The sequence below is a fragment of the Epargyreus clarus genome, unplaced genomic scaffold (assembly GCF_041222505.1).
Source record: "Epargyreus clarus isolate Ecla_fem2 unplaced genomic scaffold, WU_Ecla_fem_2.2 ptg000016l, whole genome shotgun sequence".
Lineage (NCBI taxonomy): Eukaryota > Metazoa > Arthropoda > Insecta > Lepidoptera > Hesperiidae > Epargyreus > Epargyreus clarus.
In genome coordinates this window covers 7,523,946-7,538,833 of record NW_027332224.1, presented here as the reverse complement: position 1 = coordinate 7,538,833, position 14,888 = coordinate 7,523,946, and the positions used below count along the sequence as shown (strand labels likewise).

Genomic DNA, 14,888 nt, shown 5'->3' with positions numbered 1-14,888 from the left:
CCTTAATTTATTATAAACAAAACAAATATGGTCAAATTGCCCGCTGTGATAATCAACATTTGAAATTATGCGAATAAAAAAATGTAGAATTAACCGACCACCGCCATTTAAGGGTTGGAACGATGATACGGCCTATATTATACCATAAAAGGTTAGAATAAGATTGATTATTGGGATTTTACGATCGAATTAAGATTCTGAACAATTTATTTGTGTGTGTATGTGTATATGACACACATATGGAATGGATATGAGTGATTACAAAAAGACACATTGACATTCGTCGTTCTAGATGTTAATAACTGAAATTAAATTAAGCTAGACATTTATATTCTTTTGCTATTTTCAAAATCTAGACAAAATCGTTACATAAAATCTGATGATTGTCTGAAAGATTGTTGCTATTATTAAAATAAGAAAAAAAACCGACTGTCTAAAAATAATTAACTGTAGTAATATGGTCCGTGACACTCAAACAATGTAGACGTTTCCAACGACATTCGGTCACTATAAAATGTAACAACATTTTATTTTAACTTGTAGCTAAATCTTTAAATATATATAACTCAAAGGTGACTGACATGTGATCTATCAACGCACAGCCCAAAACCACTGCACGGATCGGGCTGAAATTTGGCATGCAGGTGGATGTTATGACGTAGGCATCCGCTAAGAAAGGATTTTGATCAATTCTACCTCCAAGGGGATAAAGAAGAAAATAGGGGATGAAAATATTACTTCGTAACGCGAGCGAAGCCGCGGGCAAAAGCTCGTTATTATAATAATTAATGACTAACTGTTGAATTATATATTTTTAGTGAAATATTAATCTCTACTAATTAATTAACAAATAAATTAGTTAAAGTATTATATTAATAGTTTTTCAACAATAAAGATAAGCTCCACAGATAATTAAATCATTAATTTGACATTGTAAATATCGCAACACGATCCCATATATCAAATTACGTTCCCATTTGATAAAACAATATTTTTTTAAGATAAACATTTCATTTAATAATATTTTCATAGTATTTTATGTAAAGTTAAAGTAGTGATAGCTTAGTTATAAACTCGACTTCTCGGGGTGCCCGAGGTTCGAATCCCATGCAAACATGTCTATCTAATTTAAAAAAAATATCAATCTTATGGTGCTTGCTTTGCATTGTGTATATCAGAAATTAATTACATGTGACCTGCTTAAACGGTGAAGGAAAACATAATAAGGAGACCTACACACCTGAGAGAGGTAAAGTGTGTAAAGTCTACAAAATTCGCACTTGGCTAGCATGACGAACTGTAGCCTAAACCGCTCTTACACTGAGACGAGACACTTACCCAGCAGTGGGACGGTAAAAGTTTGTACACTTAAAAACCTGTTGAAAAATAACTTCATAATGTAAACAATAAATTATATTTTTACTGAATACGATAACGAATCGTGACTTTTTTGACTTTCATTTCACTTCATTCACTCTTATTTATTTTGAGTTATTTACAATATGAACTATGAAAACAAAAAAGCTATATTATTAATCCCCGTATAAATAATCGAAATTCAAATGCGGCTACGCCATTGGCCAACGCAATAAAATGGTTGCAGCTGAACAAATATGAGATTGACGTGGTTTTTCTCTATAACATGACAATTCAGAACATAATATTGTGAACTAAAATATAGTCGTTATTATAAACATCGACTAGTTTCAGTCCCACTGCTGGGTACGGGTCACGGGTGTCAGGGACTACAGGGACGTCCCGGAACTACAGGGACGAAAGATTAATACCTTATAACTATTATTACCATTTACCGTATAATATTCGTATTTCTACGTTCTTCGAGACCAAGATTTGCTTCACTCACTAAGGCCAAATTACACAAACATCCTAAATTTTCGAAATGAAATAGAATCGTATTCCCCGCAAGCCGTCTTTAGTCGTGTTGAAATCTTATCAAAATCGGATCAACCATATCCAAAATAAATCGTAACAACAAATATTTATCGTACATCTCTCAAACAACTCCGTCCCTTTTATCTGCGTAGTACTATAACGTTGTATATAAAATGTAATTATATATATTTAATTAAATTAATTAAACATGTGTAACAGACGCGCGATAACCCTGAGGTTACTACGCACCGCGCCGGCGGGTCATCAGACGAACATGAGTCAGTTGGAGGGTTAATTGACCCATTTTGATTTATTTTCGACTTTTAATTTCTGGTAAGTACTGATTCTTAAAGGAAAATAAAGATTTCTGGAATCACATTAGGATGCCATGGACACACAAAGATAAGATCCCAAATACCCAGACACAGAATATACATTTAAATACACCGTTTATGAACAAAATATAAGGAAACCCTATTATTAAACCTATGTAAACCACCTATCTGATTTACGTTTAAATAATTAAACACTTGAACATACCAAACTACTACTACTAATGGTAATAAGGTAATAACAAGGTAGGGAAAAAAATCACCTATAGCCTAGGTTACCATAGCTTAAAAGCAAGCTTTAAATTAAAACAAACGTTGAAAACTATTTTTATTTCAACATACAGTAATATTCAGATATCGTCGAACTTCCAATTATTGAAAAGTGTTTCAAAATCCATATATCTAAATACAAATAACAACCAATCCCACGAAACCATAACAAACGCATAAGGTGTACCACAAGGCAGCGCTCTAGGCCCGCAACTCTTAATGCTAACTAAACGCGTGACTTTACTAATGCTTGCAATAAAACCATGTTTTATCCTCATACGAGAGTATTTATTGATTCATTGTACAAATATCAACATTATCCATTACGCGTAGGACGTCAATCAATCGGTATCGGTTACAGAACTCGGCCGAGGCCGGTCGCCATTCGATGATAATTACGCCTATGATTTATATCTTTATTAAATCAAATCAAATATTCCGAGAGACGCAGACATTGTGGAAATTCCACCTGTTGGGTGTTTTGTGTCAAGTTGATTATATCGGCAATGTAATGGAGTTTTCGGAAGGTAGTAGAAGCTTTCGTGGTTGGACTGCGGAAGTACTATCGCTGTACCTTATAACAGATGTGTTAAGCGCTACTGGGTGCTGATTTGAATGCTGTGTGATAGAGAAATCCCCTTTTTTGTATAAGATTGAAGTAACAAACGAACATGCAGTCAACTTTTAAGTCCCTGCCGCTCATGAACATCTGTAGGCAACTCTATACAAAACAGGGGACCTTTTTGTTCGTTCAGTTTAGATGAGTTGCTGATCTTGAAACTAAGGGTCCGTTCACACTCGCTGGAGACAGGCTCGGAGAGGAGAGCAGATTTTTTATCACGTTGGAAACAGAGTTTTGAGTTCCTAATTGTATTAAGGTTTATTTTTGCATGTGCACTTCTTTTATCATAAAGAATGCTTGAACGCGTTTCATGTGAAATAATAAGAGGAGCCGATCGGCTCCGATTGAGAGTGCATCCGCTTTCAGATCTTTACCAGCCGGTATATGTGAAATAGTTGGCGACTCCGCTCCGGTCAATTCCAAGCGTATACAATCCGGTTTGTGTGAAAAGAAAAATTCAGGCCGATGCTCCGGTCTGTGTGAACGGACCATAAGATGATCGCCTCAAATGTAAATCAGCCGGCATCCACACCGAAGTGCAAAACTTCTTCACGATAGAAATAGGTGTAGCAATGGTACCTTCCCGGTCGAACCATATTGATCCTATCACCGTTCAAACTCTCGCACAAGATCTTCTAAGTTACTTAGTAAGTAGCAGTATGGTAAGCAGTAATATAGTCAAGCACTTAAAATAGCAGACAACTAAAAAATCACAGCATGTTTAAAAAAATAAAAAGGATAAAATAAAATCAAATTAAAAATTACATTAAAAAAAAAAACAGAATACATTATTGCAATTATTTTGCAACTGGGTCAAAATATCGGCAATCAAGTAATTAAAACCGCATATCATGAGTACCCGTTACATTATAAAATATGTCAATTCCGCAATAATGTTAGTCTCAAATCATATATTTTGCAAATAATCATCAACAAAATATTAAAACAGACATCAAATCCATTCCAGCGTAATGAAACATGTCGTTAGTACTAAACTAGACGTTGTTAACTCCTAAACCCGTGTCACCGCCGATAGATAAGGTATGCCGCATAAGAAAAACATCTGACCAATGTCGCAGATTTAAAACTGCATGTAGGGATGCAACGGTCTAAGACCGATATTCATATTGATATAAAAACCATTGCCGATACGATATTATAATATCGAAAAAAATCAATATGCCGATATTGATCGAAAATTATTTATATTTTATTATAGTAATACGACTAAGTCGGCAAATATGAATAATCCAACAATAAACGCAACCGAACCCAAAATACTGATATTTATATAACGTAGAAATCATTACCGCTACAATCTTACTAAAGCTTAAAAAAATATGAAAATATTCTTTTAAAATATTTTTTTGCGTACCATAAGATTAAGTCGGCGAAAAAAGTTCCATGTATTATATAATAACCCACGTTGAAATTTTCAATACAGTCGTACAGCGATTTTTCACACTTATATCGATAGTTTTCTTTTAGACGTTCGATATACATAAGTATCGTTGCATATCGATAATATCACAACTTACATCCCTAACAGTGTCGTGCCTAAAAGAGACAGTTATTAAGGTTATGCGAACCGCGGAGAATATCGTGGACCGACAACAAAAAAATCTGACACGTAACAATTTCTGACAACGTGACGGACTGTATATGGCTCTATGAGTTATACAGGGTGTTCTGTTTATGTCAATTCAGTTGTCCGATTTTTTTAATAGAAGTTACAAGCGATGTAGTTTATCTGATAGTAAGTGGCTACTTCTGCCCATAGAAATTTGCAAACAGCCCGTACATGAGGTGGATCACAAATGCGTTGCTACCCCTGAGGGCGAACTTTAAACGCTTCCCTTACCACACACTGTCATCCAGAACACAGCAGCATTTGACATTACTGTTATGAGGAAGAAATAGTTTGGGTGGTGCTTCTGGAGTTAAACTACAAAAGGTACTACGACGTACAATTTTCTGTAAATTACTGAATTTTGATTGGTGCATGCATTGACGACAATCATATTTGTGACCCCTGCTGTGACACTGCTGGGGTTGGGTCTACTTACAACCAAGAGAAGCCTAAACACACGGCATGATTAAATTTAATATAATATGGTTACGATTATGTCACAAAAGCAAAGTACGAATTAATAAAAAATATTGTCGTTTATAGCATTTAGACATGAGATTAATAATATAGATTATGAAACAAACTGGCATTATTTTGTATACTTTCCTCGATCTTAAATCCAGGAAAAACTAATACCATAAGAAAATAAATACACCCTGTATATTACTGTAATGCAGATCATTAATTCACACAGGCTGGGAACTTGTCAATCTATTGTAAAATATACTTTAATGGTACAAGTCATAAGAGAATTACGATAAAATTACATTTAATATAGTTATAATGACGAGAACGGAAAAGTGGATGATGTCCACTTTTCCGTTCCGTATGATTAAGATGTAACACAAATAAATTTACAAGCTTAATTCCGGGTCAGGTAAGTAATTTTTGTAACCCATTTTATTATTACCCATGATGGCGATAATGCAGCATCCTAATGTTATGGTTACATTTTTTATTATTTCACTAATTATAAAATTCTACTACGAAAAGATCGAATATTTAAAATGAAAATGGGGGAATTTTTAAAAAGTATACATGTATTTATTTTTAAAATTGAATGTGAAATTATAAGAATCTACGTATGTCCTACGTAGTACCTATCTCAACAATTATTTTAATCAAGCATTTTTTTTACAAATACATATTAATTAAGGAAAAAATATACTTAAACTCAGACCCGCCGACTTATGGGAAGAAACCCATGCCCAGCATCGGAACATAAAAAGAATAACCGCCAAATAAAATGCCATACCATCAAACCAAACCAAAGCTAACAAAATTCCTAAGAGCCTATCACTTAGACCACACTACCTACATACTCTAAGCACGGTTACTATAAATGGCAACACCAATCAGGGACATTGGAGATGCGTTTCACGTTTGGCAACGACCTAACGACGTTCTGAGGTAGAAATATAAGAGATATTGACCTAGCAAACGAGCTTACAAGCTAGGTCTACTACCACTACATTACCACTCAGGAGACTAAATATATTATATGGAGTTGGTTACCGCTATGAGCGATAATGGCCAATTACCATCATGTTGGTAGGTACTTATGAAAAACAACAAAAAGCAAAATCAGTCACACATAATGTGGAGTTTCCCTTTTACAATTTCAAGTTCAAATTATTTTTATTTAAGTTCATTCTTTCACGTGCTTATTCAGATAGGCTCCATCTCCCTTCTAATTTCGAAAAAAGAAGTACTATGTTCAGCTGTATTTTTTATTCAAAGTTTTACGTATTTTTTTATAATCCACTCTCTCAGTAACGCAGTAGACGTCGTAAATCAATTTTACGCGTTCGGCCGCGTAAAATATCCGCGTAGTTAAACTGTATCGATGACTGCGTGCGGGCAAGCAGACAAACTATTGCGTTTCGTGTCGAACGTCGTGAACGTTTCGATACGAACCTTCGACAATTTATTTAGAGAATGATAGAGATAGAGATGGAAATTTTGATAGAATATGCATTATTTTTTATCAAGCATAGTGTTACTACTATGTCGCGTGGGCATTTGTAATCTAAAATTGGATAAATAGATTCCGGTCTGTATTGGGGTGACTGAGAATTAAATTAGAACACAAGTAATAAATGCCTTACCACAACATTCAGACTACAAAAATCTATTAGACTTCTAATGATAATAATTCTGATCATTCATACAAACTGTATGAATTTTCATACACACAAATCGAAAAACTTACGCACACTATTATCTAAATATTGGGACATTAAAAAATATAAACTAAAGGTAAAAACCACAAGACCAAACTTAAAGCTAGTGAAAGTTTCTGTGGTTGGACGCCAGCACTATCGTCACACTGATATCAGCTTTATAGCAGCAATGTTCGCGCTACAATTTTATCATGAATTTAAATGGAGTTATTTTATATAGACCTATGGAGACTACAAATTGTCAACTACATTTTTTATACTACAACTATAGTAGTTGTAGTATAAAAAATGTAGTTGTAGTTGTAGTACTACACAACTCCGAAGTTGAAATCCCAGGCTTGCATCTCTAATTTTTGAAAGTTACGTGCGTTTTAGAAATTAATTATCACTTGCTTAAACGGTAAAGGAAAACATCGTGAGGAAACCTGCAACCTTAAAAGAAAAAAATAGTTTTCAAAGGTATAAGAAGTCTACCAATTCGTACTTGCTTGGCCAGCGGGGTGCACTGTGGCCTAATCCTTCTCATTCTGAGAGAAGACCCGTGCCCAGCAGTGGGACAGTAATGGGTTGATGATAAAGGCAAAAGAACTACACTCATAGAATTATGTAACAAGTCTTTGATCATCATTTTCAAAGCTCCTTTTTAATTATCTATGGTCGGCAGTGACCACTAGCAAGCTCAATTACAGAACCTACATAAAAAAAACCCTCCAACCAGGCAAACACACACATTTCGCCAAATAATCGAACGATCGTATCGAAACGCTTTCCTCGCAAAAATCGTTCGTCCCTAACACAACCACGCTTGCCCCATCACGTCAGTATTTTACAACAAAGTGCTAGTATGTGGGTTAGCGCGCCACGTTGCTCTGTTTATGTATTTAATTGACAGCATAATGAATCATTGAGTCTCGGGAAATATAAAATTCCACTTATTTAGATCAGCTCCTTAAATAGATAATGAATTGGACGGAAGGTTGGCTTATGGTTGGATTGAAGTTTATAGGACAGAACAAACAGACATTTCGAAAGGGACGGCCCGCCCCGAGCCCCTGGTCCTGGAGGGACCCCAAAGATCGTCAGCAAAAATGGTCGTATTTGGTGGCGAATAAGTCATTTGTATAACTTTGTAAAATTAAATCAACGATCTACACTGGGGGTGCGTCATTTAACATTTCCGCCCTAGGTCTCCGACGACCTTCGTCCGCCCCTGTTTCTTAGATAACGTTTTTAAATGTAAAGGGTTTCGCACCCACAGGGAAGAAACGGGATCTGTACTACGCCTCCGCTGTCCGGCTCCTATCAATTACAACGTAATAGGAAAACACTTATTATTTCGACCCTCCTATGTATGATATCGTAACTACAAAATGACAACTTTACAGGAGAGCGTTTCAAAGTTTCGAATATGCTAAAATGCGAATAAAATCTGCATTTCTGCAGGTTTCTCTATGATATTTGGTATATATACTTTAGTTTATACGCTTTATAACATAACTTGTGTCTATAAAACACATTAAAATAAGGCAATTTATGTAATAAAAACGAAAAGGTAATTTTTGGGTTACGATATTATACGTAGGAGGGGTCGATTTTTATGGAGTTTGGATTACTTATTATTTTATTATCAGGGCCGCCTATTAAACAATACAAAAAAACCTATGTTACATATGTCATGGTAGCATGGAACCCTCAATGTGAATCAAAAAACTATATTTACTTTTTCAGCTTAAAAATAGCATTTAGGCGTACACCTGAAGCACAGTAGAAATATGGACAGTATGGAAACTCCCTACAAAGCGTCCGAAACGGCACACTCACACAAACAAGCACATCTACGAGGCCCCATCTTTCACGACCACGAGGTCCATATTTGTACTGTGCCTGAAGGGTCTATCTCAAAATAAAAAACCCTATCAACATAGTCTCTTTTATTTTACAGAAGGTCATAGAACCCTTTGACTGACTTATGATACACCATCGCCAGACTAATTCTGCCTAATAACAACAATGTTAAGTGCTACGTTCCAGTTAACAGTGGTAAGCGAAGGATACATATGACAAGCCTCAAGTAGGACTCCAATGTTATCTGAGCACAGAGGCACTTAATATCAGTTGGTCTACATCATCATCATCAACCCATTGGGCACGGGTCTCCTCTCAAAATGAGAAGGATTAGGCCTAAGTGCACTGCGCTGGCCAAGTGCAATTGATAGACTTCACATACCTTTAAAAACTTTTTTTAAGATTTCTCAGGTATGCTTCCTGGTATTTCCAGGTAATTTTCTACACTATGTTTTCCTTCAACATTTAAGCATGTGATAATTAATTTGTAATATGCACATAACTTTTAAAAATCAGAGGTGCGTGCCTAGGATGCGAACCTTGAACCCCTCGATTAAGAAGCCTAGGGTCTCTTTAAGATGGTCTACATCCTATTTGCAATTTCTAAAAGAATCCAGCCAAAATTTAGTTATGAACCGCTGAAACCAAAATGGCTAAAAAAATATTCCAACAACAGCTAGTCAGAATGTATTCAAATACAATAATGTTTACACAAGTGGTATAGTTCAAACAATACCTACACTATGTATGTTAGTCATAGGCTCCGAAGCTTGGCCCATATTGGGTATAATTATTTATAACCTAAATTATAATTTTGCAAATAATTAGAGAGAGACAAATTATCTTTTTGGGATATATTAGAGAAACTATTGCGGAGACGTCATTTATATTGCATACAAATTAGTGTGGCTACATGTACAAATAAAATATGTCTCATAATTATTTAATTTAATTACATTTTGTAGTGACGTCACATATAATACAGTTTCATGATCAATATATATATATTTTTTTTTTATAACACACAAGTAACAAATAAGCGTGCAGTCAACCAAATAGTACTGCCACCAATGGATATCTATAATCAAGCCCAGATAAAATTAGAGTCCTAATTGGAACAAGACACAAGAAGACGTTATTGGACCATCTCTGATAAGTATGTGTAACTAAACATCCTTCAAACTGTAACACAGCACACTGTGCCTAACACTGCTTTTATTGGGTGTGGTGCATTTTGCATTAAATCATCAATTTATGGTATCCACAACAGAGGACCTGGTGTAATCATCAACCCTTTACTATAGTTCACCCACATAGTTCTCTGCTCTGAACAAAAAAGGTGCCAAGTGCAGTTTCTTAGACTTCACAATCCTTTAAGAACATTATTTTTTATGTTTTAGACATGTTATGTTTTCCTTTACCTTTACAGTATGTTCTAATTAATTCTAATAGGGCTAATATTCTAATAAAATTGAAAAATCTGAAGTATCTGGGATTTGAATCCCGGACCTCTGACATAATAGACCAAAGTTCAAACCACTGGACTATCATAGACTTTCATTGTTTAATTTTTTTAATTAAATCTTTTATTTAATTATTTTTTCATAAAAACCATAAGTCCCACAAACCCCAGACACACACCAAACTATGTGAAATATGAGCACAACTGATCAATGGGCGATCGGGTCAATAAATATGACGTTTAATAGATTCCATTCAGCCAATCAGCATAGCCTTGATCCAGATGTGTAGCGGGACAAACCGAGTTATGAGCTACATACAAGTTACATCAATATGGATTGGATGTATGAGAGGTTTATGTAAACATATTTTAGTTTGGGACATGTCACTAAAATGTTTATAAAACAGAATTCAATAGTGAACAGTTGAGTTTTCTTTATAATATAGGAGTAGCAGACGAGCATGCAGCCCACCTAATGGTAAGTGGCTACAGCCTATGGACGTCCGTAATCAACCCCAGATAGGATTAGATATTCCTACCTGAGGTCGACCACAGATGCGCTAACAGGACTAAGCTTGAACACCTCATAAAATTTGCGCCTAATTCTGTCTCTGCCTGATACCTCATTTCTGCCTAATAACAGTACTTACACTGCTGTTATTAGGCAGAAATAGGTGGTGGAATAATTTACAGTACTTAAATGTGATGTTTTTGGATGAAGAAAAAAGCCATAAACATTTATAAAATTGAAGAGTTTCTCTGAGGGCTTATAAATAGAGGTCTGTATAATTTTTATTACCAAAAAAATCCTATTTTAAAGAGTCAACTCTTTGTGAACTTTGAAATAGTTTAATTAATTTTGTGAACTTTTAGCATAAAGGTTGAGATCATAGAGAGTATTTGTGACATAGATTATTCTTTATTCAGTATATATTTTGGATGCATGCGTGCATCTTTAACAATTGTTATGTTATTGTAGCCAAAGCAATCTTTTCTAGCCACTCTTTAGGTAACATTTAAAAAAAAACTATCAATATAAAAGTTTAGAAATTATAAAAACACAACCTTTTCTGTGCAATAATTAAGTAATCTGTGTTTTTGTAAAATATGGATTTCCCTTGTAGATTTATATATTACATAGCTATACATGACAACATGACATATTGTAATTGATTCTGTGCAGCATATAGTTTGGCAAACAAAAAACTTTTCCATAAAGGTCTTAATTATGACAAATACTAGTGTCTTCATGGGACATAAACTAAGTACAGAGGAATCTCTGGCTTTATTATTCTGATGTAGCATTTTGAGAAAATGATTCAACTTTAAACTAGTCAGACCATTGAGTTATTGACAGAAATAGATATTGTTATTTCTGAGTTATTTATGTCTTTTGAAGGCACATAAAATAGAGTATTTGCAAAAATGACAAAACTACATACAACTAACTATAACTTTTCTGAAGTATTCTATGTAAATAATATTGAGTACTTCTCTTCACTACATATTTCACAATTTTATATATGCATCATACAATAATTCTACAGGTATATGGTGTAATTGAATATGATATTGAGGTTACTAGGAGATTTTATAGTTTAGTCTGCCCACAAAAACAATGGTCAACAGTTGTTTGGATGGCATTTTTTCTTTGAGGAGTAGAGATAATGTCTACCAAGGGATACTACTACATGGATCTCTTCGAGACTTTAGGCAGAGTTCAATTACCCACACTACATGATGGTCTGTATATAGATGTTTTTCTAATATCATAACTAATTATGGTCATTTCTTTAACATTGTTTTCTAGTATCAGAACTGATTATGGTCAATTTTTTATAACATTGGAGAAGTAAAATGAGCATAAGGTACACCTAATGTTTTATCTCCTTTGAAACTGCAATTGTATTGATCATATGTATACCCTAATGTGGTACAGAACTTGAGTTTACCATGTTAAACTATCTGAAACCAAGATAATATGATCATGGCAAGTAAAAATTCAACTAGGGAACTTAGGGAAAAATTACTTATATACCTTTATAGATAGTTTTGAAGGATGTGTGCAGTGAAGTGAAGGATGTGTGCAGTACTACATTACATATAGCCTTTGTATTGTAGAAGGGCCTTCACTAATGGGATAGCTGTAGATTTATTATGTCAGGGTTTAAAATAGAATTTATACAGTAAGTTAGACAGAATTATGACAAATTATACACTATGTTTAAATAATATCCTGAGATAATTATTTAACTGAATCATGTATAATCATCAAATATTTTGCAAATCCATATTACCTTGTCTAAATCGAAATTAGACAAGATTAGATATAGAATTGATTAGATTGCAAGAAAACATATGGTGACCAGTATGTAATGACTCATTACTTTTTATAATTGAGATAGGAAATGAGGATGCAATCTATCTAATGGCAAGTGGTCACTGTACGGACATCTGTAACCGACTCTATATAAAACAGGTTCTACCTATGTAAAAAAGCGTACTATAAAGTAAGTGATTATTTGACTGACAAAACGGTGTGGTCTGAATTAGCTCCAGCTCCACATGTACCATTACGTTAAGTTAATATTGTCAAAAACATTTTTTTTTAAAAGATGTGTGTTATGGAGTTTCTTTCGCCGCTTCTTCTCCATAACGAAACACCTTGTGAAGTGGTGGTAGTTGTTTTGACATTCAAAAAGTGATCTGTAAAGAACCTATTTTGAATAAAAAAAATTGATTTGATTTGATTTGAAGGTGATCACAGATCACACTTCACACTCCCGAGTAGCAGTATTGAGTTAGTAGTGTTTTATATGTAAGTCAGCAAATTGATTTCTTACTGATATGAATGAAAGTTCTGATTTATATTGAAGTCTTGAATTTGGACAAATGAATGTTTAGTGATTAGTGGGAGATTTTGTGTAATACACGGCATGATTACTCATTAAGACTTAATATAGACTGAATTGAAATAGGCAAAAGCAAGCTATTTAGGACTATTTATAATGTTATTACAGTATGATATAAATGTAAATCCTAACATTATTTTGGAGATTTTTAATAGTACAAGTGTATGTTTAGGTTATAATAGTTGGGAATTAGATTGAACATGGCAGTATGATTAGTCAGTCAACATACTGGTATACATGTGAGAAAAATATACATTTTGTTTATGAATCGAGTATTGGCCGGACAACAGCGCGTCCATCGAACGCCTACTGTAAATAAACAATATTCAATTGTAAACACGCGCGTAAAGAGAACATAAAAACGGCAATTCGCGATTCTAAATCCGCGCACGCGACTGTGTTCACGGCGACCAAATATTTTGTGCATGAACAAAAAATACTCACTGCACTCATACCAGCGGTTGACGCGAAAACGAGATAGACCCCATTTTACCTGTTTATACCGTTACAGCTGTTGCGAACGCGAATGCATCCAGAAACAATATAACTTCAACACAAGTTGTGGACACAATGGGTTGAATCACGTTTGACAATGTACACCTCGACCAAAACATAGCCTTTGACAAACCTCCCAGATACGACACAACATCGTATGCTGTTCCAACACACGCGTTAACTATCCAATAAGCCTACCAAATACGTTTGTGGTCGAAAAACGGCTTCGTTTGAACGCATTTAACAAAAATGCTGCATGATTGGTACACTGAAAATGGCATAACACGCAAACAGTTCGTCCGGAATTCACAATGAAACACTTCACTTTTACGCGAAAGTTCGTTTGAGGAACGCGAGACGGGCCGCGGTATGCTATTTTTCACTCACCTTGTTGTTTATTTGCTATTTTATTAAAACAGTTTTGAAAAACTTCATATAAAAGCATAGGCTCGTCATCGCTCGTCGCCATTTTGGAATTTACTGTCCAAATAAACCATAGACAACTCAGAGCGGCTTTTTACTGGGTTCGTTCCAAAACAAGAATAGTCGAAGATACCAATTGGGTACTTGACAGTTATAACAATAAAATATGAAATATGTTGGATATGATAGCTTATAAGTAAACATAGATTATGCAGTATTTCGTTTATTTTTTAATACGTTCTAAGTATTTTAATTTTTAAAAAGAAATTTTCGATTTTTTATCTGTGGATTTTAAATCCCGAAACGGCGACAGTGCTGCCTCAAATGTCATGTGACGTCACTACATCGAAACCTGTCGATCACATCGAAACCTGAAGTATGTGTAACGTCGAAGTTTATTTCTATATTTTCAATGTGTTGACGTCACGCTACGAAATGACACTTGACCGCCTGTTTTGGCGTAACGTTCCGTTTACCGTAATAAAAATATGTTTTTTATTAATAAATAGCCCTTTTTCGAAAAAATGATCAATGAAAGGCATATATAATACGTATATGAATTCATTAAAACAGTTTCCCAAAAAGTGTCAAGTAGCCAATTCATAAAATATGTTTTATTTTATAATTTAATCTATTGATTCCCCGAAACTCAATATTAACTTATTTCGCAACTATCATTAATTCATTATATTATTTACATAAGTAGATTTAAGAAATATTTAAAATGAAATATAAATATTTAAAATCCTATCTATTAGTCTTGCTACTTTATGGATTTTAATCTAGTTTAAGTGAGTTTGATAAAGCAATTTAAATCGGAT

The 14,888-nt window shown here is 34.3% G+C and overlaps 1 protein-coding gene across 2 annotated transcripts in view; it reads right to left on the bottom strand.

Annotated features, from left to right (window-relative positions):
- da (transcription factor daughterless) overlaps window positions 1-14,132 on the bottom strand; it is a 114,776-nt gene extending 100,644 nt beyond the window's left edge. For both annotated transcript variants that reach the window (XM_073081283.1, XM_073081284.1), the window contains exon 1: window positions 14,032-14,132. In XM_073081283.1, coding sequence (XP_072937384.1) covers window positions 14,032-14,113 — 82 coding nt within the window. In that variant the 5' untranslated portion in view covers window positions 14,114-14,132. The remainder of the gene's footprint in view (window positions 1-14,031) is intronic.
- Between the last annotated feature and the right edge of the window lie 756 nt (window positions 14,133-14,888).